Below are 25740 nucleotides of genomic sequence, written 5' to 3'. Positions count from 1 at the left end.
TGACAGACTTGTAGGCAGAAAGACAGAAAACGGGCAGCTTCCCTGTTTTGGTTGGAGGAATCTGCTCAGGGTTAGCCGACATAAAACTGTACAGACTGGCAACTCTGGAAGCCAACCAAACCACTGAGGGTCAGCTATATATATAAAAAATAAATAAATAAATAGTAGCGGACATAAAAATAGATTTATGCTTTATCTTTTCTGCCACCACTTTGAAAACCTTGCGAGTAAAGCCGCGCAGATCAGCTGAGGCTTACATCACTGCTTCTGCATGTGAAAAGGGAAACATCAGCACATGAGATGGACTTTGCTGAAGTTTTAGAGCAGGGAATTGACGGTTCAAAAGGCACGCGGGCGGGTACCTAACGCGCTCAGGCATGACTGGCTCCAGCATTTCACAGTTTGTTCAAAAGTTTATTACATCTTTTTTTTTTTTTTTTTTTTTTGCTTGTCTGTGCAACTAGTTATCTGGTTCCTCATTTTGCTTTTCTCTAAGCCATAGAAGTTGAATCACACACTTATTGCGCAAGACTCCCCAGTGGGAAAAAAAGAAGAAAAAAAGCCTTTTTCCTATTCTGCTTCTGTTCCCCTTTGACTTCTATCTGACACAGAAATTCTGAAGTGAAATTTTCCACTGTCGGGTTGTACGTACACAAGCACAAACTCATTGACCTTTTTAGATGTTTACACATCTGAAAAGATACGTGGTTCTGTAGACTCAGGGCTATTGTGTTAATGATAAATCCCATTATGTTAAAACGACTAGTGTAATACACAGCAGTTTGACCTTAGCTAAAGTTTGTTTTCAATCGTGGGATATTAAACCGAGCTAAGAGAACCTAAAAATGGCCCACTTAGCCAAAGATCATTTCTCAAGCTTGATCTTTTTGTGAATAGAACTATTTTTTTTATTTTATTTTATTTTTGCACATTTTGAACTTTAATATTAACTTTTATTTAAAAGAACTTAAATTCTTCAACTGTTTTGGACCTTAAAATGCTTACAAATACACCCTCAACTGATGGGTAAAGGAACCAAGGGAAATTATAAGAGTTAATTTATGTAGGTAATTCAATTCAGAAAGTAAAATTTTAATACAGATTCATTACAAACAGTAATATTTTGTTTGTTTTCTTTAAATCTTAAGTGAATGTATAAGACCAATCTTTTTTTTTTTTTAAATACAGAAGTACAGTTTAGGCTCTCCACAAAATGGAGAACCCGACAGTTTGTCTTGACAAGATCCCTTCCCTCGAGGCTAATCTACAAAAGGCCTTTGTTTAAAAGCAGTTTTAAACAATAATGGTTCATGGAAAGTTAAGTGGAAGGGGAAACTTGTGGTAGTTTGCATGAGTGATTGATTTAAGACCTACCACACAGATACATCTGTTCTCATTGTGTCCTCACTAAAACTGTGAAAATGGAACACATCAACTCAGTTTTAAAGCTCCTACACAGGTTCTTGGCAGCTAAGAGAACAGACTTTAACATATTTTGATCCCAAGCCATTTTTATAAACAAACGACAGGATTTTAAAGACCTGTTATTGGTCTTCCAGACTGCTGAGGTCTTCCTGTTCTAGTCTTCTCTGCATCTCCAGAGTCAGAATCAAACATGGAGTAGCAGCATCCAGTTTGTATGGTCTTCTGTCTGGATGAAACTTCCAGAAAAACTGCAAAACTGCTGAATCCCTGAGTTACCTTAAATAAAGGATCAAATGTTTAGATTGATCAAATGTTTGATTAATAATTAATGGAAAATAGATTTTCCACAAGTTTTTATTCTCCCACTGTAATTATTGTAAATTATTCAGTAATACTTATGGCTTGTTATAAGCCATAATCATTACAATTAACAGATATAAATGATTAAATTATATTACAGTGTAGAATAAATCTATATGAGTTTATTTTTTTAAATTGAATAACTGAAATAAAATAAGCTGTTAAATCATATTCTGATTTTTTTTTTCTTTTCTTTTTTTTTTAAGGCGCGTGCACATGCAATGTATTCTAAGTGTAGAATACACTTGCTCAGTTAGTGTTTGACTGGTAGCTGAAGACATTGACGGCAGCTCAGATTGTTACTTGGCGCTGCTCTTCGTGCTGCAGTGACCCAGTCAGGGTTATGTTTGCTGAAAATGCTACTTCTCATGAGTTCTGGATAATCGCGAATAATACAGGCATTCAATAGGGAGCAGAAGAAGAAGAAAAAAAAAACCCCGCGCTACATCATGGAAACAGTGACGTCAGGTTTGATTAAGCGTTGAGGGAAGAGCCTTGTGTTGCAGACAGCAGGACTGCAGAGACAACACAGTGATCTTTCTGTGTGTGCTTTTCACTGGCTGCCTTAAATGATGGAGGGAACTGCTCAATAATCCTGTTATTATAAAGCGACACGGGAGCGAAGAGGGAATACGAGGGGATCATGACGTAACCGTTTCCATAGGCGACTGATATGCTGGCTCGACCAATGGGAATCCACACCATTGGTCCGTACCCATCCTCCTTTTGACGTGCATCACATGTCCCTGGCGGTGTTGTGACAGCGGGGAAGTCGGCAAAGCAAGTTGATTCTCCACAGTGTACTTCCGCCTTCGTTTAAATCCACGTTTGAGAAACGTTCCAGTTGGTAAGTGTTCCCTTACATTGTAAATTTAGTCTGGACAATAAAATCAACAAATTAAGTTGAAAATTTCGAAATCCAAGTATTAATAATCAAAAAAAGTTTAAATGTTCAACTTTAATTATTAGTGCATGATATGTATGTATAATTTATCCTCAGAGGTGGATGGAGTGCAGTGCATAAACAAACTCAAAATGGAAAAAAGGAGGCTTAAAGTATCGCAAAGTGGTTTTTTTAATCTAAAAGACAATTATTTTTATTTATATTTCTGTTTATCATTTAGTTTTACAAGTTAATTGTACACATTTAGTTATTGATTTACAGTGTGGTAAAGGGAGTTATGCACCAGTTTGCCTCTTCTAAGAAGGAAAAAAAATGTTGATTAGCTTTTGGTATTGGAAATGTTAACAATTTTTATAAAATTATAAACAAGAACACTCAGTCACTTTGTTCAGTTTTAGCTCAATTGTAGCGCCATCCGTTTTCATCACTGCACCAAGTGGTTTTCTGACGAGTGACCAGCGGCCGTCGAAGGGGAACTCTCTTGACGCATTAGACGTCTTTGGTTGTGGCTGTGACAACGCAGTGGGCGGGGCCTTACCTCAGATCGGGGCAGAGAGTCTAGTCTTTGGTGAGACTGAGGGGGAGTGAAGAGAGAAACGGACAGGGATTGCTCTCCAGAAAACGGGAGTAAGTATATTTTTCTGGTTTATTTCCTTACCAAGGTGGCAGAATGGCCACGTGCTAGGAGAGGTTTCCAGTTGTTCGGAAGCTGCATTCAAAACCAGGTGCTGTAAAAAAAAATCTTCATTTTGGGTGTGCAGTGATCAGCGAGGGCCAGCGTCTGAAAGGGTAACTGCCTACTGTACCGAAGCTAACACCGTTAGCTATCGTTGGTTATATCTTGGTTCGATACTGACATTGGGCGTTTCATTTGCCAACCCCAGGTGGCTCATAGTAGTCGGCGAGGATGCTGCCATCTTCCATTTGCTTGTGCTTAATTTTACGTGACTCCTACTCAGCTCTAGTGTAAGTTTTTGGACTTGTCAATCAATAAGAAGCACATTTTTTGTGTGTATTTCCCTCATTACAACCAGTATGGGCTAAGGCATGTGAGCTAGTCGGCTAACAGTCGAATGTTGAACGTCAGCCAGGAACGGCTTTTTAACGTGTGTTAAACGTTAAACTCGCGACGATTACTTGCTTGCTTTAACGGTTCGTGAACCGTACCTTCTCTAACTGCGCTTTAAGCTGAACATTTCCCGTGAAATGTGTTGAAATTTAATGGGTTAAACAAATTAACACTAGCTTACTCCATGTAACGTTGTCTGACTCATTTAACGGCTATACATGGAGGCAATTTATGTTAGATATGTAGCGTGTTGCCGTTGCTATCTTGTTGTAAATTCGGGGGACAGTGTTCTGTGGATTCCGCGTGCAAGCCAGTCCTCGCAGCTGTCTGTCACCCCAATGCAGCCGCAGTAAACTTGTTTTTATAGAGGAACAATCAGTATTATTATAATTTTTTAGATACACTTCCACCGATAAACAACACATCGAGTCCCCTCTCGAGCTGTCCCGCTTTTACTGCTTTCCGTTCAGGTTAACTTCACCCCTACCGATATTTTTTTTTCTGCTCCTGGCAATCAACCGTTATTTAACGGTTGAGTTACGGTCAGCACTGCAAAATAACATTTAGGAACTTCGGACCTTGAGACAGCCACCCTTAAAACTTTTGCGACTTAATGGAAGCACTAGTATGGTATAGATTATCTGTCGAAATTGAAATGGACTGCAGCCACCGGGCACCTTTTGGTGTGCAGTTGAAGGGATCACTCCTTATCCAATTAAAAAGCACTCGGGCTTGCTTCAGCGCCAGCGGTGTCCCCCTGTGCTGCCGAGGAGCAAGCATCTTTGTAATCACCCTAAAAATGCATGTTTGTTTCTTTTACGGTTAAAATGTTACCCTGCGTTTCAGTTATCTAAGGTCTTTTAGTCATCCTAGAGTACAGCAGTTATCTGTGGACTCATTACATAATTTGTAATGACAGCCAAGCCAGAATGTCTTGAGGTTTTATTATAGAAATGATAAACTACTTAAATTTAGTGCCAGTCCAGACCAGGAAGGTCTGAATTAGACTTTACAATGCTCTAAGAATAGCTTTTATATGACTTTGTCTTTCTCAGCATAAAGAAATTTAACAGTTGTTTATCGATTCACTCAGATCATCAGTCAGATCCTCTGAGCTCTTTGACTTCAGACTGTCGCTATCTGTCACTCAACGAAGGCAAAATGATCACTTTTCTTATTTGTTGCCGTACAATCTCTTTGTTGTGGCTTAGGATGGAGAACTCCGCTCACCTTGAAAGAGTAAAAAGACAGCAGTCGCTCCATTTGCTGCTGTTTTTCTTTAAAACGCCTGATTACCGCTAATGCGAGGCTTAGTTTTGGAAGTTACTCATCACACCAAAGTGAATTTGGGGACTTTACAGAACAATTGTTTTAAAGTAGTAGGGGTGTTGTGTCTGGAATCGGGCTGTTTGAGTGTCATGGTGATAACCTTGAGGATAAATGCAGCCATTGCACTCTATTAAGACAGAAATTTAAAGCAAAATGTGTAACATGAATTAAGTAGTCATATAATATAAAAATAATCTAACGCGTAAATGACTCGTTTTATTATTTTGATATAGTTATAGCAAATATAGAAAATAAGCACCATATATGTAATTATTGAGTCCTTATTGGTAGGTGTTACAACTAATTCAGGTCAGACAGTTCTCAATTTTCCAAGAATGCTAGGGTGAACTACTCATGATGAGACAGAGGAGAGTTGATGAGCTCAAGTTTTAGTGTCGCATCTCAAATTTACACCGTGAAAACGATCAATATAAAAAAAGAAAAAAAACCATAAATCTTCATTTCTAAGTGCTGAGTAAAGGGTATTGTTTTAAAAAACCCTGGTCATCTTATGAGTAAGGGGACATTGAGTCATGTAAACCAGCACTGGAAACTAAACAGTGTGTTGTTGTTGTCATGTGGTAGAATATATGGTACCATGAGACGGAATGTATTCAGGATCTCATGTACTTGTGTTGGGAGTTTTGCTTGTCTATCGGTGGAGACTGTAGGGCCAAGGCTATTCCAAGCAGTGGTATTATGTTACATCTCTTTCGAGTTGCCCATTACTACTCATTCATTCAAATCTTTCTTAATGTATGATTGTAGGCATGTCTTGCGGGTTGGTTTCTAACATTTTTGGAGTAAAAAGTCTACATTTGGTCTATATTATACAACTCCAGTGAGCTATTCAGAGATGTAGTTGGATTTAATAGTTTTTTTTCCCCCAAGAGTATTTACATATTTAGCATGTTTTTGTTACAGTATTTTCGGGGGAAACATCTGCCTTACAGAAATCACAGTTGAGCATAATTAAAGCTCTTTTCAAGTGAAAACTCTTAAAATCCAAGCTTCTGAGTTCTCACATATTCGTATTGTGTGTCAGATCACGGAAAAGTGTGCAGGAAACATTTTCTGCGTGAGCTGTCAGGTGGTGCCGCCATCACGGCATTGGATTAGTTTCACTCAGCGAAACACTGAGTGCAGGTGGATGTATTAAATCCTTTTGTGTGGAGTCGAGGTGTTGTCCACTTGAACAGGAATTTATTTGTAAAGTACTCTCATGAAATCTGTTATGTCATAGCACTGAGTGCTGCTCGCTGTCATTTTCTATCACCAGTGTTGATTTTTTTTTTTTTTTTTTTTTTAAGAAATTAGTCCAAACCTTATGCTTCAAGGAATACAACAAGCACGGTGTTGTTGTATTAGTTATTTCAAATGTTAGTTGTAACAGATGGGATGCTTCCAGTCCTATGACCTTGAGACTCTGCAGATTTTTCAGAAAACTGCTTGTGTGACTCTTGTCGTCACAAGACCGGACACACTGTATAAAGATGACGCTCCGTACATCACAGAAGTACGGAGTCGTGGTCGCCCTGTTGGACAATGCAATGAAGTGACGCTTGTGTCAACCACCCACCACTTAGCAGGGTCCAGTCCCCACGCACACGCTGACACACGGAACAATTCACAGTGGATTATGGGAGAAGTTGAGTAAAGCATCCCTGAAACCATGACGATTCAAGTGCCGTGCTTCACAGTTCTGATGTTCTTTTCCTGGAACGTTGTATTTGGTTTATGCCAAACATATCCTCTGTTGTGGCATCTAAATAATTCAATTTTAGATTTATTTAGGGGGAAATAACCTTGTTCTACATGTCTTATTGTCTGTGCTTTCTTTGGCAGTCGACTTTGACAGGGAATGTTGGAATAATCTGAAGACATTTATTTCAGGGATTTGAAGCTTGGCTTGGAGATGGTGCTTTCAGCTTCTTTGAAAATGACTTTTTAGCAAATAGCTAAATAGTTTTGACAGCTTCTCATTTCTTTCTTTCTTTTTTTTTTGATATCCCGTTCTTAACCACATTGATTATTTACAAGATATTTTAGTCAAACGGTTCAGGAAATAGTTTACTCATTTGTTAATTCAGGCTAAGTAGTTTGACGGTAAGAGATTTTTCTGTCACTTCAGGGAACAATTGCCTGTTATCCCAGATGAAAGAAGTGCCTGAGAGCGGCGAATGTGTTGCTGATGACGCCTCTGACTGTGCGCTCTCATCGACTGGGTGCCTGACAGCTTTTTCAGACCTGTGGAGAAGTTCCAGTCTTGGGGGTGAAGCAGCACTCCCGGCTGTAAGCAGGGCGACTCAAGGAGGGCTAGGTGTCTCTGCCTGTGCCCTCCACATTTACATGGCGTGACCCAGTTCAGCTATGACTCGCTGCGGGGGGAGGGGGCGGTCTGGGCGAAGCTAAAAATACCACATCTCGCATTAGGCAGCTCCTCAGCAGAGGGATCCCTAGAACTGCTGTCTTCGACTTTCGGCGAGTTGTTGGCACGTGGAGGTGTTTAAACTGCCAGAGGGTTTTCCTTATCGTGGATGAGGAAGACCACTGCCGTCCCGTCGGCTGCCCGGCTTCCTCTCGCGCAGCCTGTGGGTGGAGGAGGTCTCAGCAAACGTCTGATGTGAGATAACGCTCGAGAGTCGCAACTCTTTGCGCCTCAAGGCAAGTCATCCGACAGAGGCGCGAGGCTGAGGCAGTGAAGGGGTTAAGTCCAGTCACTGTCATTCAACCATACCACGCCAGCTGTTGGCTTGGAGATCCAATCACAATGATTTTCCACTGTTGTGACATGTGACCCGCTCTGCAACCCTAAACTGAAGCGGCGTAGCGAATGTTGGCACGTCTTCATCTTGGCATTGTTGACGCTTGTAAAGTGTGATCATGTCAAAGGAGGCTGATAAAGTAAGATAAATCAAATGGATCCAGGTCAATAAAACAATTAAGATTGCATTTATTTTTGCCAGAAGAGCTGAGATCTTCACCGTTTATAGTGAAATTTGTGCTACATTGAAGCTTTGTGGCACATCCTGTTTTATAAAGCAGTGGAAACTATTAAAACATGGAATCTATTTTGTAAAATGCTGCTGGATGAATGAACTGTAAGGTGCAACATAACAAAAATAGCAACCTTAACCACAGTACTAAGGCACCCTCAACAAAGCACGAGCCACAAATATTCAACACCTTTTTTTATGTGGTAAAAGGAGAAACCACTGTAAGAAGTAATGAGTCAGTCTAGGCAACAAGTTCAAGGCCGTTTTCTGGACGTAGCCTGGACCGACCACAAGGCCAAGAAAAATACTCAGCCTTATTTTTCAGTGTGAAGCAGAACAGCAGGAGCGATGAGTTTCACTGAATTTGCATAAAAATATAAAGCATGTATTATGTGAATAGAGTAGCGTTTGTTTAAAGCAGAAAATGAATAATTATTCCTAGAATACTACTGTCATGATGATATTTATATAGATTTAATATTCAATACATAACTGTAAGCCATTTTTGTAGTGTAAACATGTAAATATTTAATTATATGTGGTGATCCTTTAGTTTATACACCGTGACTGTGTGTTTTTGCTACTGGAAATAATTCTGGATGTCCACACAAAGGATAAATGTAGCAGTTTTCTTTCAGCCAGCTGACCAGCAGTGAGCAGTGACAGTGGGGTCAGGTGCAATTCTGTTATTCTCTGGGTCTTGCAGCTTGAGAAAACTTCAGTCTTGTTTTTATTTCAGGCATATTGTAAGAATTTAAACCCTTGAAATGGAATGACAGAAAATTAAGTTTTCAAATACTATATGTTTAACATGATGGCATAACCTGATACAGGTAACTAGTCCGTGGAGAACAAGCTGCAAAGTAACTTGGATTTACCTGTAGTTTGAACCGTCAGTCCAGACAGAAATGTCCAAATCCTGTTGGCTGGAAACTGACCAAACAAACCTGCTTTTTAAACAGTACTGTGAAAAAGTGTTTGTTCCCCTAAAGTCAGAAATAACTGTTATGAACCAACATGAGGAGCAATTATTTTTGAACATAGTCCTAGGTTGGTTTGACTAGCTTTTGCCCTTAATGAATGAAATCATTCAAAAAGTGCTTTTTACATTTACTCAGATTATCCAATATTGACATTTGTTTAATCATCTGAAACATTTAAATCGGACAAAAAAAAAAAGAAGCAAAAACAGAAATCTGTTAGGGGGTAAACACTGGTTCACATTACTGTTTGACTGGGGAGCTGCAACATTTTAGATTCTTATCATTTAAAGCAAATTAAACCCTGCATTAAAAACTCAATGTACAGTCAGAACAAGGGATAATTTTTTTTTAAGCTGTTATAAACACTCGATCCTGTTCAGCTGCAGAAACGTGTTGGAGATTTGCATAGATTCCAGTTGTTACCATTGACATATTTTTACAGTCTGTTGGGTTTTATTTAAAGAACCACATTTGTTCCATGCCAGCTAATTGCTGTTACTTCAATCTGTTTAACTGAGCCCTTTGACCAAGAACCTTGTATAAAAGCTGCATTGTATTTTCATTAGATTTCCAGATGGGAAGGCCTTTTTATGCTCGGTCCAATTGAGTTTCAGATGCGTCTTCTCTTTCACTGCTAATGTCATTTGCCCAACTGGACATATTGCGTCTTGGCTCTACTAAACTCATGTGAACACACATGTTGACAATCTAAACCTCGTAGATGAACCATCAGAAATGATCTGAATCCACATGACGGAGAATTTTATTCTGCTGTCGAAGTAGCATATTTTTAAATGAACCGTTTTTGACATGCGTTAGGCGCCCGCTAGTGCACTCCGCACACAACGGAGTGCACTTGTGAGGGCAGGAGCGTCACCCTCGTTTTGTAACACCCCTATCTGTATGAGTTTATTTATATTCTGTTTTAAGCAGGGCTGTGTGAACTACATATGAAACGTAGCTGTCTCTCTGCCAGCACAAGGCTGAAGAATTTAAAAGGATATCTGACAGTTTAGCCAAGTTACCTGGGCTTCATGCTGGTTTCAGTAAAATCTTAACTGTGGTCCTCTATAGCTCAACCTTTAAATTGATTTAAGAAAATTCTGCGGGTATTTACTCAAGCCCCTTATCTAAGTGAAATATTTCTTTTTCTAGTTTTGTATGTACAGTCATGTTTTCTTCCCTGTTGATTAAATGCACCAAAATGAACACTACTTCTGTATTTCTAGCAAATACCCGATTGGTACATATTTAAGCATTTTTCAATGAGTTGAAACAGATTTTTATGATAAGAAAGCTTTTCTAATTTCCAGTTTTCTTAGACTATAAAACATAAAAGAAAAGCTCTTTGATGGAGGTAGTAGTTTGAATCTAACAGAAAATGACGAAATTACAAGATTAAGCCCCTTGAAGCGTCTTATCTGAACTATGAAACTGAAAAGTTGAAGTTCTTGGCTCTGATGCATTTAATCATTAGAAAGTGTTTGACCTGCTGATCATTTATCAGAAAGGATCAAAGAAAAAGTGACCGTCTTTGATCTCTGCATGCCTGATTGAATAGTCCACGTGATCCTGTTTTATGTGGCTCATCAAATTCAGCATAAAGATACCTTTTTTCTTTTTTTTCCGGTTAGAAATTTTAAGTATCTCTTCAGGTAAAACTGGATGTTTTGTGTGTGTGTGTGTGTTTGATCCCTGGGTGAAGAAATTCAACAATAATGCGAGAATCTAGAACTCCTCATCTGAACCGCCTTTATTATTTCTGTAAAAAGCTTAATTTCATCCTGCCTTCATTTTTGTTCAGCCTTGATTAAATTCCAGCATACCTCTGTACCTGGAAGAGCAGTTTTTATAAAGCATTTCTGTACAATAAGAAATTAAATACTTAATCCTTTTATATTTTCTCTTCAGGCCTTGATAGAAATGTTCAGGGAAGTCTCCCTAGTTACTGTGCATATTTTGTCTGAACTTTATGAAAACAATTCTGATGTCCTTCGTTCTCATGAACCAGCCTCATTGTGTGTGGCTAATTAAGTGGTGGGCTGTAGTTTTGTACTGTTAGAGTAGAATCTGTCTAATCAGGAAGTCCTGATGACGATTTAACAGATGACGTTTCCTGGGGTAATTACACAGCAGAAAGTCTTTAGGATTTTCTGATTCTGTAGTGCTGCATTGTTTGTTTGTTTGTTTCAGTGACAAGCCTATAACCTATAATGTTTTAAATGGACTTGTCTAGGTATTGTCTAAGATTGCTTTATTTCTGTTGCTTCAGTGATCAAAGTGAACATCCTGTTTGGTAGCTGGGTGAAAAGGGCAAGAAACGCTTTGAAATGCAAAATCAAATTCTGAATTCACCAGAAGTATGATACGTTGAATAGTAGGAAAAGCATATCCCAGATTAGAGCAGAGCTTGGAGAAATATGTAAATTGTACAATGGATTCTGAAACTTAGCCACCTAACCAGACTTCAGTGTCTCTACTACTAAAATAAATACCTCTCTTGGACATTAAGGGAAGTTAGCATCCATTCAAACAGCCAAAAATATTACGCCTATGCAGAGTGTAAATGCCCAGCACTTGAAATATAATATCCCTCCAAATTTTGCATACAGTCCTTGGCATTTCTGAAATCTACTACATTGTGCAGCTTTACGACAAACACCATTGTTGCACTCTGTTCCTGCTGGTTTGTAACTAAAAACAATTAAACACCTATTTCAAAATGGTACTGTTTTTTTTCTTATTCTTTTTTTAGGTTGATTTTTTTCTTTTTCTTTTTTTACAAACCTTTCTTGCTCCTGACAATTAGTGACTCCTCAGGTTTACATTGATCAGAAAAGGCTGCGTAGGTGGGATATTCTCAAATATCTTCAGGTTGGTTTTGGTGTCTGTGGTAGTCAATGTTTCCACAGACTCATTTCTTTTGTCAATCACATCACAGTATGAACTCTACAGCCATGTCACATGCAGCACAGCTGATTGTTCTCTTGGTTAAACTTTAGTATCTTGCGCTGACAGTGAAGTTTCTCCTTATCTGGTGTCTATTGGTTGGACTTTGTTGTGTTATTGGTGAACACACTGAATCTTGTAACCCTGCATTTCTGTCACCTAATAGATTTTGTAGCTGTGCTTGCAAGTGCATTTACTAATATGGACAATTTTAACAGAACAATAGTTACTGTAGTTTGTAGTTTGAATTGTCTGGATACAACAGAGAGCATTGTGAACATCCTGTTCACAAGGCAAAGAACCCTTTTTGTCCTTCACTGAGCTCAAATTAGACAAATTTTTCTTTTAATTTGATTTTTAATTTGGAGATGTATTTGGGAGACCCATTTTGTTCAGTGTTGCTCACAATTGTTGTCAGGTTTACAATTTCCCACTTTTTTACTCTATACATAGCAATATAATTCAATAAATTTTAATATCTAAACTCATTACACTTTTAAAAAAATAAATCTTGTAAACACTGTAATATGTAATAGCACTATTGTATTCAGATTCGGAGGCATGTGTTTAGCAAATGCCAAATTCCACAACAAAAATCCTTAATGTCAGCGAAGTTGAAGTAAAAACACACTGATGGTCTGAGGTCATCAAGCTGTGATTTGACTTCCTCCATGGAATATGATTTCAAACATCAATATTTTAGGCACCAATACTTGTTACACCCTTAGAGGGTTTATGGGTAGAATTATATAAATTAGATTTTCCTTCCAAACTTTAAAGATTACAAGTGTCCACTAAGACAGTCTTTCAGCTTTTTAAGAAAGCACAGGTTATAAGGAGGTTTAACGCACTTTTATTAAAAAAAAAAAATGCCCGTAGACCAATTAAGATCAATTATTACCAAAAGCTAATAGTGTGCTATGTTATCCTTATACACTTCGATTTAACAGAGAAAGCATTATATTAGGAAAATTTAACAGTAAAAAAGGTCGGAAAGATGTGTTTTAATTGTGGTTGAACAGAAAAAAAACATGTTTTATCATTTCCTTTGCAAGATGTCTCAGCAGCCCTGTGGTTTAGTCTCAAGTTTCTCTTCTGTTTAGGCAGTTTCTAAATGTTTCTTGCTTTACTAAAGAAACTGCAAGTACATTTTATATTTTAAATCAACAGCTAAATATTAGACAGTTAGAGATGCATGCATATAGGTTTATCTATGAACAGAAGAGTATAGCACTTTAGTTCATGAGAAAAATCTTTGATCATCTGTTTAGAATTACAGGTAAATATTTTAACAGATAAGTTGGGGGGGGAGGGGGGAGTCTACTCTTAATCTGAGAAGAGAACGAATTACTTGCAGGCACATTATGTTCATTAAAGGTATTTTAAAATCATTATAGGACTTCTAACTGATCAAATTAAAAATGTTATTGACTTGTTCTGCCAATTACAAAGCGAAACGGTTATTACGCTCATGGTGCTTTTAGAACCACTCTGGGAATTTCCAAAAGTGAGAATTTCTGTTGTTCGAAAAGCAGATGGCTCGTGATTCCTGCTTACTGAAGGTTTTGAGGTGCTTGACAGTTTGGGGCCTCCTTTGTTGCATGTCTTTCCCTTTTCACAGCGCTGGAGAACGTTTGAATAGAGAGCATTTCCACACAGACGGGCAGGCCAGTTTAGCATTCAGTCCAATGTGGCTCGGTATTGAATTCATAAAATAAGCAAAGTCTTCTCTCAAACTGAACGGCCATCTGGATGGTAGCAATTGTTGCTCCAGAACCTGTACGCAACATGCGGCTTTCGATGCATCAGCACAGATTACCAAGAATATGTGCATAAATTTAAACAAGTGACCATCACACACCTTGACCTTTTACAATAAACCAGATGGTCGGTTGTCTTTTTGCCTGAAGTTTGAAGTGTGATTTCTTAAAAAAACAACAAAAAAAATCCTCAGTTTTCATGAAGGTTTATTCTTTTCTAGTTCCCCTCAGTCAATATTGGATGAGCTCCAGACGAATCATTCTAGTGTGTGCTGTTTGCAGACCGATTAAATGCCAGATTAAAACTCAGTTGAGCTTTACCCTCCTTTCGTTTTTGTTTTCTCCCACATGGCCACATGAAAACCTGCCCATCAATATGATTGGTCGGAATAATATCTTGGACTGGTAATAACTGGCAACGCCTTTGTTAACCTAAACTTGTGAACATTGTCATGTTTGGCTCACTTTTGAAATTGACTTATAAAATGAGGATGTTTTCAAAATCAGTTGACGTTAACTTCATTTGAGTTCTTCAAATGTAGTTCCCATTTGGACTTTGGAAACACGACGAGGACAAATGTTGGAATGTAAACTTCGAGCACAAGACTTACGAATAACAAACGTATTTAACGGAAGCATGTTCGGTATAAGTTGAACTTGGGAAAAGGATTTTATATTCTTTTAAGATTTAAGAGAATTATCTAAATGCTGTTTATTTTTGCTACATTTTGAATTTGCGCAGATTTTGAAGCATTCTTGTGATTACCTTATTCTTCATCTTTTGGGTTCACAGACAAATATAGCTGGGTATGATCAGCAAAACAGTGGAAATTATTACTGGGTCTCCTGACAGCATTGCCTGAGGGAAGCAGACTAAAGTGTTGGTGCTTCTACGGAAACCTTCAAAACTCGGTTTTGCATTTAGCAAGAATCTCTTTAACATGAAAAAAAACCCCTTTCTATCAGCATATCACCGCAATGGTCGTAATTGCTGTGACTAATGAATACAATTTTGCAGCTTATTTTGTGGTTGTTTACATAAAGGCTCATCAGTGTTGGCGCGGTTTAGTTGATGGAGCCATACTGACCATGTTTCTCACTTATTTTTAATTGCCACACTCATTCAGCTTCGTGGTGCGATCACGAGTTTATGAAAGGTTTCTAAATTAAATGGATCACTGATGGATGAACTTCAGATTTGCACATCTTCTTGGCACATTAGTTTGTTTTTTAGTCGCTTCCTCCATTTAGTACACTGACATTATTTCATGCTGATTTAAATAAGATATAGCAATCTGTATGCTTTTGATAGGTAAATGTGAAATGCATTTAAGGTGTGCTGGTTATTTTAATTGCCTTATTTTTTAAAGGATTAGTTAGGTTTTTATATTAATTTTACAGTAAAATGAAATATTGTTTCGGAGCTGTAATTGTTGTTTTGCTGTTTTCTATATGTAAACCTGAACTTGTTACCTGATTCAGCCTGTTGCAGTTCCTGTATCTCTAATTAATATTCCAGTCTCTTCAAAACAAAGTTATTACCATGGTATCAAACGCTTTGTTTACATCTTGTAGATTCCCAGTTATCCACACCATGGCAATCCTATGTGCTTGATTAAAGTCAGTCGCCCCTCTGTTTTTTTTTTTTTTTTTTTTTCCCAAAAGAATCTCCGCTTTCCTTCGCTTTTTATTAGAGGTTCTGAAAGGACTTAATGACGTAGAACAAATTCAAGAAATGCGTCATTTATTTGAATTTTAAACCAAACCAAAACTTGTTCACACGAAGAAGGAAACGTACTCGCACAAGCCATGCTGCATCCAGATCTGTGCAAAACAAAGCTTTCTAGTGGTAAACATAACCAGTCAACAAGACGACAATGCAGCCTGGTGGTTTGACAACTATTTTCACACTGAAAGAAAGTTAATTGGTCAGCAGAATACCAAAGTTATTTGCAACCAGAATGAGTATTTGCTTTGTGTCAAGTCGAATCAGTGGAGAAGCTGGTGTAGTTTGTGACTCATGCCAGTAGAGATTTTATAATACAGGACTATTTGAGGGTATTTTGTAACTTTGGACCTTACTTGATGATGAGTTCAACGTGTGAAATCCTTTTTCTGCTTATGATACTAATTGTGGAAAAAAAGAAGTTGGCTGGGTGGGGTGCTTATTGGGCGGGGGGGAAGCAAGCAACATAAATTCACTTTCCAACCAAGATCAGCGACAACTATCAAGGTTGCTGTTTTGTTTGACCCTTCTCTTGAAGCTTGAAGCAAGTTTTAATTATGAGTATGAAAACAAACAGACTGGCCCCAAAAGATGCTCTATTTAGGCTGGGAATGTGTTTTAAAGATTCTCCAATCAGCCATGCTTCATACCACAGCTAAACGCTTTCGCTCTTTTGAACATTGTGTATCAGGGCTATGTAGACAAAATGTTTTCATAGTTGTAAGAAGTATTCTATGAAAACATCACTACCTTCCCTGCTTTCCCTGCTTCAAAAATTAAACTTAACAGTGTTGATGTTCACTCTCTGATAGTTTGCTCTTGTCTTTCAGATCTGCTTGCAAGGTGATCTCCGGCTCTGCGGGCGTTCTTCAGTCACCATGAACGATTAGGAACTCAGCTCTCCAAGGGATATAATGGCTTGTTTTGTAATATCCCTACACCACCACCTGACATGTGACTCCAGCTGCCTGTAAAGGGCCCGTCAGCTGTTTATGGGAACCATCAGTGTATTTGCACTCTTGAGGATTTAAGTTATTTTTATTTATTTTTTTTCCTCTCTTTAAAAAAGGGACAACACTTTTCTGTTTTAGCCCCACTGTCGGGTCAAAGCAGCAGCGCTTTGCAAAAGACTGAGTTGGCAGCAGAAAGCAAGGCAATGGCAAACAACTCGTACAGTGGGGTGAAGAACTCCCTGATGGAGGCCAACCATGATAGGGAATTTGGCTGCACACTCAAAGAACTGCGCTCCTTGATGGAGCTCAGAGGCGCTGAGGCGATAACCAAAATCAGTGAAACTTATGGAGATACTCAAGGACTCTGCAACCGTTTAAAAACATCAGCTATAGATGGTACAGTATTGCTTTTTCTCCTGTTTTGTAAAAAAAAAAAAAAAACATTTCCAGTAGTGACAGCTATTTAGGTGGTGATGACGTGCAAAAGTATTTTCAAGGCGACTTGTTGCTATATGATACATACCTTGTCTTCACTTCCTTGGAAACGCTCACATGCCAGACAGGTGGCCGGGTGGGCCGGCTCTGACCCGAGGCCTATCCCGGTCTATTTCAAGGCCGATGGTTCTGTCCCTCACACCCTCCTTTCACCCCTCAGTCTGTATGCGCATGCGTCTGTGTGTAGGTTTCAGACAGACCAGCTGTTTCCCTGGGCACAGCACCAGTCTTCAGGCAGGTCACACTCCCACGTGCGGCGAACCAAACAATGAAGCTTTCTGGGTGTTATCATTTTTGCTCAAGTTATTTTACAGCATCATAAAACAGTTTATGCCATTTCTAAAAATATTCAGCTTGCAGAATATCCAACTGGGGTGTGCTTGTCACTGCCCCCCTCCCTCCCTCTCCTCCTACCTCTGTATGAATTTGTCTCTCCGTAGACGGTCGGCCTAATCGTCAGAATGACCTTGACTGAACTCTTATGGGAGGGGATTTTCAGTTTGATCCCAGATTAAAACGGCACCACATATTCACTGTAACGGCAACAGTCGGCTGCATGCTGTGCCTCAGAGCAAGGAAAAATCTTCCTGGCCTCCTTCAATCGGACAATAATGTGATAAACACCGTGCTTTACTGCAGCGGAAAACATTTCTCATCGCAGCTACAGTCATTAGCTTACTTTGTGAATCGTGACCTTTCATTTATTGATGGTGGAAGTGGTGCGCCCTGTTTACGTTTCAGCCTTTTTATCAGCCTAGAAGTCTCTGAGCTGTGTGAAGTATGAGGGGGGAAAAAAGAAACGGCAGAGAAGGAATTTAGTGGTTGTGAATGTGAGTTGTCTAAACACGCATGTAGCTGTGTCGTGTTGCTGAACGTTTGGTGCCGTCATATTACTAGAAGTGACATTGCTTGTTTTGTAAATCTATTTGTCCTCATCTGCTCACCCCTCTGTGTACTGGTATGTCGAAATGAATTCGAATATCTCAAATCTTAATTCTTTTCACTAACTGCATAAAACAAATAACTCACTTATTGTTATTCAAGGGTTTATTTTTGTAAATTTTGACTCTCGCAGTGAATAAAAAACAAAAAAGAAGTAGTTTCTCAGAAAACCAATAAAATGAATTTCAATACAGTATACGCACTCAGTACTTAAAATGTGCTCCTTTTTTTTTAATGAATTTACATCAGTGTGACATGACATGTAGGCAATCAGCCTGTTGCTCTGCTGAGATATAATGAAAACCCAGGTTGCTTTGATAGAAGCCGTCCTCTTGTCTGTGCTGTTGGATCTGTTGTGTCCCTCTTGAGAATACTTCACAGGTTATCTATGGGGATTAGGTCAGGGGAGGGCCAGTCAGCACAGCGACCCCGTGGCCATTAAAGCAGGAACTGGTACCTTTGGCATTGTGAGGAGGTGGTGTGTCCTGAAAATAAAATCATCTCCATTAAGCTTGTCAACAGGGGTGAAGCATGACATGCTGATGTGCTGACTTTTGGGCCACAAGCAACCTGGTTTCAGTGCCTCTCCACATTCTTGGATCTTCATTTTAGATGAAATGCAGCCTTTATTTTTGATCTGAAAAGAGAACTTTGGGCCACAGTGCTACAGTTTACTCCCTTTTCGCCTCACCAGAGGCTTTGATGTTGCTTCTGGTTCAGAAGTTGCAACAGTTGTGGCCCATGTCTATGTTCCGGCTCTTGAAGCTCCGACTCCAGTCACAGTCTGCGCCTGGCGATCCTCTTGCTAAATTGTTGAATGGATTTTGCATCACAATATGCGTTGCTAGTCCACCTGTTTCTCCCACAGTTTCCTTTCTCTTAACTTTCTGTGTATGTTCTTGGATACAAAACCCTGTGAACAGAGCAGCTTCTTTATCGATTGCCTTTTGTGGCTCACCGTCTTTGAGGGCATTGGCATAACGGTCCAACAGTAGCCACCACCCTCAACGCTCGCCCGCTCTTTACAGGGCACATTTTCCTTTCATGTGCAAGTCGATTCACCAAGACGATGGGTCCTGTGTGCTTTCAGCTCTCATATCTGCCATTGCAGAAGTAAAAGGGTGTGGCTTTCAACAGTCAACGTAACCTACGGGGGTTTCCCAGAGGGGAGTTCCCTCGGGCCGAGCTCTGTCACAGTTCTCTTGCACGTTGTCCAAATGCATTCGCAGCTTTAGATCCGAGCAGAGCAGAGCACCATCCATGTCAAATTATCTGCATCAGATCATATTATCTGTTTTGTGGGCTCTCAGCTTCTGCTTCTGTCTGTACTTTGCACCAAATCAGTCTTTCTGTAATTCCTCGTTACCCCTCACAGTTCAGAGGTAACGGGTTTAGTACAACCTCCCACAGTTAATCAAGGGTGTAATGTTGGTGGCTCAGTTTCAACCCTCAAGTCGGTGTTGAAATCTTTTAGTTGATCTTGAAGTGTAAAAAAACCTGCCAACTTTGTATTGAAAGGTTGGCAAGATAACTGCCAAGTCGGCAGTCTTCCCCACTATGTGTAGACCTTAATATCACTGTTATGTATTATTGGCATTTTCTGAGAAATTATGTTTTGGGTTTTCATTAGCTGTATGACATAATCATCTAAATAAACCACGTTAAATGCTTCAAACGTGCGTAATTCACTTTTGGAATATAGCTGTTAATTAATTGAACATTAATCAAATTTTGCCAATTTTTTAGGATTATCTGTTTCAATATTCACTGCATCCCCAGTTTTTTTCTAAATCCTCAGGTTTGTGAAGGATTATTTCGAGAAATTTGACTAGCAACTGTTGAATTGATTTCTTTTAAGATAATTCGAGTCCCCAGCTACTTCCTAATTCCAAACCTGACCAATTGTTTTGTTGCAGTTTGACTCAGTTTCAGTCCATTCTGTCATTATCGGCATGGGAAATTAAGGCATCATGTAAGATTATAAAGGCTTGACAATTGAAAAGGGATTTATAATTAGTTGGTCAGTCATTTCTCAAAGCTCTTAAGCCAATCCTTTGCTAATCCTTAACATTTCCAAGCTCTCGCTCTCTCTTTTTTTCTTTCAGTGTATGATTGAGCTGCTGTGGCTGTTAATCAGTGAACTGAAATTCAAACTTTTGACTTTTTAAAGTTCAAGGCTTTATGTGGAACTAAATGTAATTCTGTCCCTCCAAAAAAAAAGCTTGGAGTCGCATATTCACCTAGAGTAAATTTAACTTTAATTGCCCTTAATTTGGTAATTAACTTAGTGGTGCTCTATCTAAGGAAATCATTCTCACTAGACATGGGCTGGGATGAGATTTTAAGTGTATGAATAACTTGAGCAAAACTACATTGATGTCGTAGTATTTCCAGGTGGTGGGGGGGCAATGCTGTGTTGAGCCTCAGCATTGTCAAGCCGATGTGCCGAAATCATCACAGTCAGGTGACAAAAATCTTGTCATTTTGTTCTCTGCCTCATGTCGTCCACCTATTCTTGTCACAACCTCCCCGGCCAACATTTTGCTCGCCCCAGGGCATGTCAAGCCATTGTACGATTGGTCAAAATTTCACGGCTGTCTTTATGCAGAAAACGGCTCCAACTACTCGCCATCCAGAAAGCAGTTTTCCAGCCAGAGAGCAGAATGGATAGTTTTGAGTAGTAGTTATCCCAGGCTGTGAGATAGCAGGTACTGTTGGACCAAAACACAAACACCTGTCCGGTTTTGGTTTGATGAAGCAGGCAAACGTCTTGCTGATGCCTTCTGTTCTTTTTTCTTTTCCAATAACATGCATGCAAAATAAATGAGACGTTAAAGCTCGTCAGCCATTATATCCTCCTCCGATGAATTTGTAGACATTCCTCTCTTTTTACTGCACCGTAGTAAACTATAATCAAGACAAAACACTTTGTCGTATACTGCAGTGGGAGGGCTTTCACTGGAGCTTGGTTCGTCTTGTCTGCTTAAAACGAACGTCCTGCAACCACCTGACCACATGACTGTTCGACGACGCGACAGAAAATCCTTTTCAATACTTGTCACTTATTGAGATGTCAACTCTTAAATCTGCCCCGGTTGACAGGAGCATCACAGTGTCTTGTGAAAAGGTTGAGCCTGTCAATGCATGTAGTCCTGCTACGTAACAAGACCCAACTTTACTAGTTCACTTCCTCTTACTTGTAAAAGTTGTTGTTGTACAAGTCAGTTGTCAGCTTGGCCTCTACAAACCCATTATTACACGAGTGGGTATTAAGAATTTAAAGCGGAACTTGCATGTTTGATAGTCAAAATCAGTTTTCATGTAGAGTTCAACATGTGGAACTCAAAGGTTTTCTGTGGCAATTTGTGGAAGTTGTCAGTCTGGGAAAGTTCTTCTGTGTAACCTGAGTTGCCAAAAAAAAAAAAAAAAGCATGTTCCGCATTTGACATGTCCATCAAATATACTTATAGTTAAAACTTTTAGTAGCAATTGCTTTAACTTCCTTATTTTTCCCCTTCACATTAATTATTTAGACTTTTCATGGTCAAATCTTTCAATCTGCATCTGTGAGGGACAGCATGTGATAAAAGCAGGTTCCTTGTATCTGAAATTCCATATGCACCTCCCTCCCCACCAATTCAGTTATAAGGGCTGCTAAATGGTAGTTTCCTCAGCTATAGTTCAGGTTCATGGAGCTTGTCATCAAGTCTGATTTCAAAATGCTATGAGTATGACTTGACAGTGATTATCCATAACCTATATCTGGTTGTGTGAAATTAAATAGTGATTGGGAAATGTTTGCATGATTGTCATGCCAAATTAATGCATTTGATTGCGTAGAAAAGTAAACTTTTTAGAAGAAGGAGGTCACAAGTTTGGAATAAAACAAAGTCAGAAAAGGAGGACATCAGCAACTATCTTGGCGAAGCAATGCTGCGGTACTTACATTTGAGAAGTATTACCCATTTTATTTACATGGTTTTGGGATGACATTATAGTGGAAATCAATTTAGACACAATGTTCCAGTTGTCCCAAGTATTGAAGTCTCAGCAAATTCACCCCGTGTTGAGAACATGCTGTGCTCAGGTCTCCAGAAATGCAAACTAAATGTTACAGATCAGTACAGACCTCACTTATCTCTTTAAAAGATAAAGTTTATGAGTGTGCAACTAAAAATATTTGGCCTGTATGGAAGAATGTGTCTTTTGTCTAGTAGTCCTACCATTTTGTCTCTAAACGGTAAAATCTCAGCAGTTTGAAGTTTTTCCATGTCTGAAAAATCAGTACCAACACCTGGTAGTTTATAACAGATCTTTGAACTGTCCTCCTATGAAGTGCTACAGACAGTAAAGCTAAAGATTCCATCCATTTTATGAATTGTGAATAGAGTACACAACAGAGAAGATGAAGCATTAAATTTTATCTCCATTGATCAGATCCTTTCCCGTATCTAGTGAATGTTGGGTCTTCGTGTTTGTCCTTCTTCACTGTTAAGAGGGCGTTTTTTCGTGTTTTGCTTCATATTCTAGTTTGCGCTGCTTCTCTCTCTCTTTTCTTTTTTCTAGTTTTCTATGAAAGCTGCTGTTAAAGTTAGAGTTTTTAAATGCATTGACAAAGTGCTGTTCTAATAAGATTTGGGTCTAGCCATTTCCAGAAATTGTCAGACCGTTTAAGTCTCTAAGTAAATAAACTGTTTTTTTGCACATTGGAGCATCATTGTAGGGGGTAGATTTTTATTTATTTTTCAAACATGTGAAAGACTAACTGAATTCACATTACTTAATACCAGACATGGCTAATGGACACTCATACAGACAAGCAGCAGTAATACTCATAACATACATAAACATAATGTAGGAAGGTGACTTTTCATTCCATGATTCCTACTCCTCAAAATAATACTGTTGTCCTTGTATACCTTACTAACATGTTGGGCTAGAAGATATGGCTCAAAAACTTATCACTTATAAACTATCCTGATGTATATTATTGATTTATTGTTCAGCTCTACTAACATGTAACTGCATAAACCTAAGACAAATAGTGTCAGTTTGGAGTTTGGGCTTAGACTGTATTAGACCCAGAAAAAGGCTAAATAACAGCTTTACATCCTGTAACTGACTATGAATTGACTGCCTTTTGTGCTATTTTGATAATGCTGTGTCTTTGCATACAGCGGCCCCTTTGCAAAACTATGCATATGATCATAACTGTCCACTCCAAAGAGCCCTTGAGTATGATGGTGTACATATTTTGTGTGTGTGTGTGTGTGTCCATTATTGGTGAATTGTCCCAAGGGGACCCTTGTTACACTAAGTATAGAAAATTGATGGATAGATAAATTAGTCTCTGTTTACATGGAATTTTTCAGGCGAATAATTTCTCACTCTTGACTAAAATCACCTTCCTCTGTTGGGTTGGATGAGAGACTGTGTGATTTAAGTGGGTAATGATGTTTAACGTGACGACTAAAATGAGGGTCCATGGCCAGACATGGTTCTTATTACTTTTTTTTTTTTCTTTTTTTTATTTTTTAGTTTTGTGTATCCAATGGAGCGATAACACCTTGCCCGTCCTGTCACTTGTATTTATTGCTCTAATACAAAAGGAAAACGGGGTGTAAAATTAAACTGGGTATTAGCTGTCAGCATGTTTTCATTAGAGGCAAACAGAATTAAAGATGATGGTGAGAGACAGCCAGGGAGCAGCAACATGCAGCTAAGCTGGATAAAACTCAGCTGCTTTGTTCTTTTTTTTTTTTTTTTTCCCCTTGCTGGTGAGTCATCACTCCCTAACCTCTTTTAGAAAAGTGTTAATAATTGCGTATAATTTCAAATGAAACATGCAACCAATAATGCAGAATTCATTTTAGTTTTAGAGACATGATTGAAGGTAGCAGATTAATAAGCAGAATTAAAAGGAAAAAAAAGAGGCAGCAGCATGCTAATGCCCCTTTAGGTCTGAAAGTGAAAAGCAACCTTACGTTGGCTCACACATCTCCGGTGTAGATCCGAACACATATCTGCAAATCTCATCCAGGTCCCTGCTTGCTGCTGGGTGACTGAAAAGAGATTGTGAAAGCATCTTGTCACTCTGCAGACTCGGATGTGGGATATATTTCCTAAACTGTCCGGTTGAAGCCCTGGCAGTACATTTGCTGATATGAAGCTGAGGTTCATAAGGACCCTGGGATGCCACAGAAGTTCTGTGACGCTGGACATATTCAATAACTGGATGTGTACATTGGGTTATTGCAGGTGACTTCTTCCTGGTATACTTCAGGCTGTGTAGGAAGTGAAGTGGAAACCTTTGCAGCAACTCTGAAAAATGAGAAGCTTGTGAGTGATTAAAATGCATGACCTTTCTGGTTTGCCGTGGTTTCCTCATACCGGGCTTGTTTATAACCTGTTGCCAGGTTATAGATGAGCCAATTTCATGAAAGAGCGCTACATAATCTCATTTTAAGATAAAAGTAGCCATCATTTGTTGACTACTGAGGAAAATATGTACTTAAGTTGGTTACTTTTAGAAATACTCATGATTAGAATTGGCTTTTTAAAAAGTAAACATGTTTAACATGGTTTCTTTTTGTGCATTTATCCCTGTAAGCAAGTGTCTAAGCACTGCAGCATTGTCCTGTTGAAAAACCCAATCATTACCACACAGACGAGGGCCCTCAGTCATGAGGGATGCCCACTGCAACATCTCCACATAGCCAGCTGCTGTTTGACGCCCCTGCACAACCTGAAGCTCCATTGTTCCATTGAAGGAAAACGCATCCCAAATCATGATGGCGCCCCCCTCCACTGTGCATTGTAGAAAACATCTCAGGTGGGATCTCATTGTCATGCCAGTTACATTGGAAGCCATCAGGACCATCAAGGTTAAATTTTTTCTCATCAGAGAAGACAACTTTCTTCCACCTTTCAATGTCCCATGTTTGGTGCACCCTCGCAAAATCCAAATGGGCAATTTTGTGGCGTTGAAGAAGACGTGGCCTTTGAAGACGTTTTTTGTTTCTGAAGCCCTTTTCTCGCAGATGCCGTCTGATGGTTATTGGGCTGCAGTCAGCACCAGTAATGGCCTTAATTTGGGTAGAGGATCGTCCCGTGTCTTGACGGACAGCCAATCGGATCCTGCGGCTCAGAGCTGGTGAAATTTTTTTTTGGGTCTACCACTTGACTTTTTTGTTCCATAACACTCAGGATCATTTAAAAAATGCAAAATGACTGTCTTACTGCGTCCAACCTCAGCAGCGATGGTACGTTGTGAGAGGCCTTGCTTATGCAGCTCAACAATCCTACCACGTTCAAAGTCGGTGAGCTTTTTTGCTTTTGCCATCAGGAGGTCTTGATAGTGTAAAGACTTGACAGAAAATGACATGGAATCCAGATTTTTGCACAGCTTTTGGCTTTTAAAGACTACAGTCTTAAACTTTTGATCAGCTGAAAAAATCAATCAGCTGAAAAAATGCAGTTTTCAGAAAATTCCCTGCTCAAAAGTTCTTGTCTCTTGCACTGATTTTTTTCTTTAACATTGTGAAGCTCTACTTAGAACCTCATTAAGATCCAATAGTGCAAAATGCAAATTCTTGCAATTTTTTGACTGGTCTTAAGATTTTGATCAGGAGTGTATCAGATGTTCACTTGCAAGTAAATGTATCATAAATCACAGCACTTGTGTTTGAAAAACTGAAGATGGAAAATTATGTGTTACTTCCTCATCTAGTGAAAGCTGCCAACAACATTCCTACATGAACACACTGATAATATCACTGCACCAGTAGTTTCACCTGTCATGAACATGAATAAGCCTTCATGAATATTTGACTGTTGTCATAAATCGTCA

General features: G+C 39.0%; 1 protein-coding gene across 6 annotated transcripts in view; it reads left to right on the top strand.

Moving 5' to 3' along the window:
• The first annotated feature begins 3226 nt into the window (after nt 1-3226).
• Nucleotides 3227-25740, top strand: part of atp2b1a (ATPase plasma membrane Ca2+ transporting 1a) — a 43632-nt gene continuing 21118 nt past the window's right edge. For all 6 annotated transcript variants that reach the window (XM_016666287.1, XM_016666286.1, XM_007542448.2 and 3 more), the window contains exons 1-2: nt 3227-3316; nt 16332-16850. In XM_016666287.1, coding sequence (XP_016521773.1) covers nt 16658-16850 — 193 coding nt within the window. In that variant the 5' untranslated portion in view covers nt 3227-3316; nt 16332-16657. The remainder of the gene's footprint in view (nt 3317-16331; nt 16851-25740) is intronic.

Source organism: Poecilia formosa, unplaced genomic scaffold, assembly GCF_000485575.1.
Source record: "Poecilia formosa unplaced genomic scaffold, Poecilia_formosa-5.1.2 Scaffold695, whole genome shotgun sequence".
Classification (NCBI taxonomy): domain Eukaryota; kingdom Metazoa; phylum Chordata; class Actinopteri; order Cyprinodontiformes; family Poeciliidae; genus Poecilia; species Poecilia formosa.
This window is presented reverse-complemented; position numbering and strand designations above follow the sequence as displayed.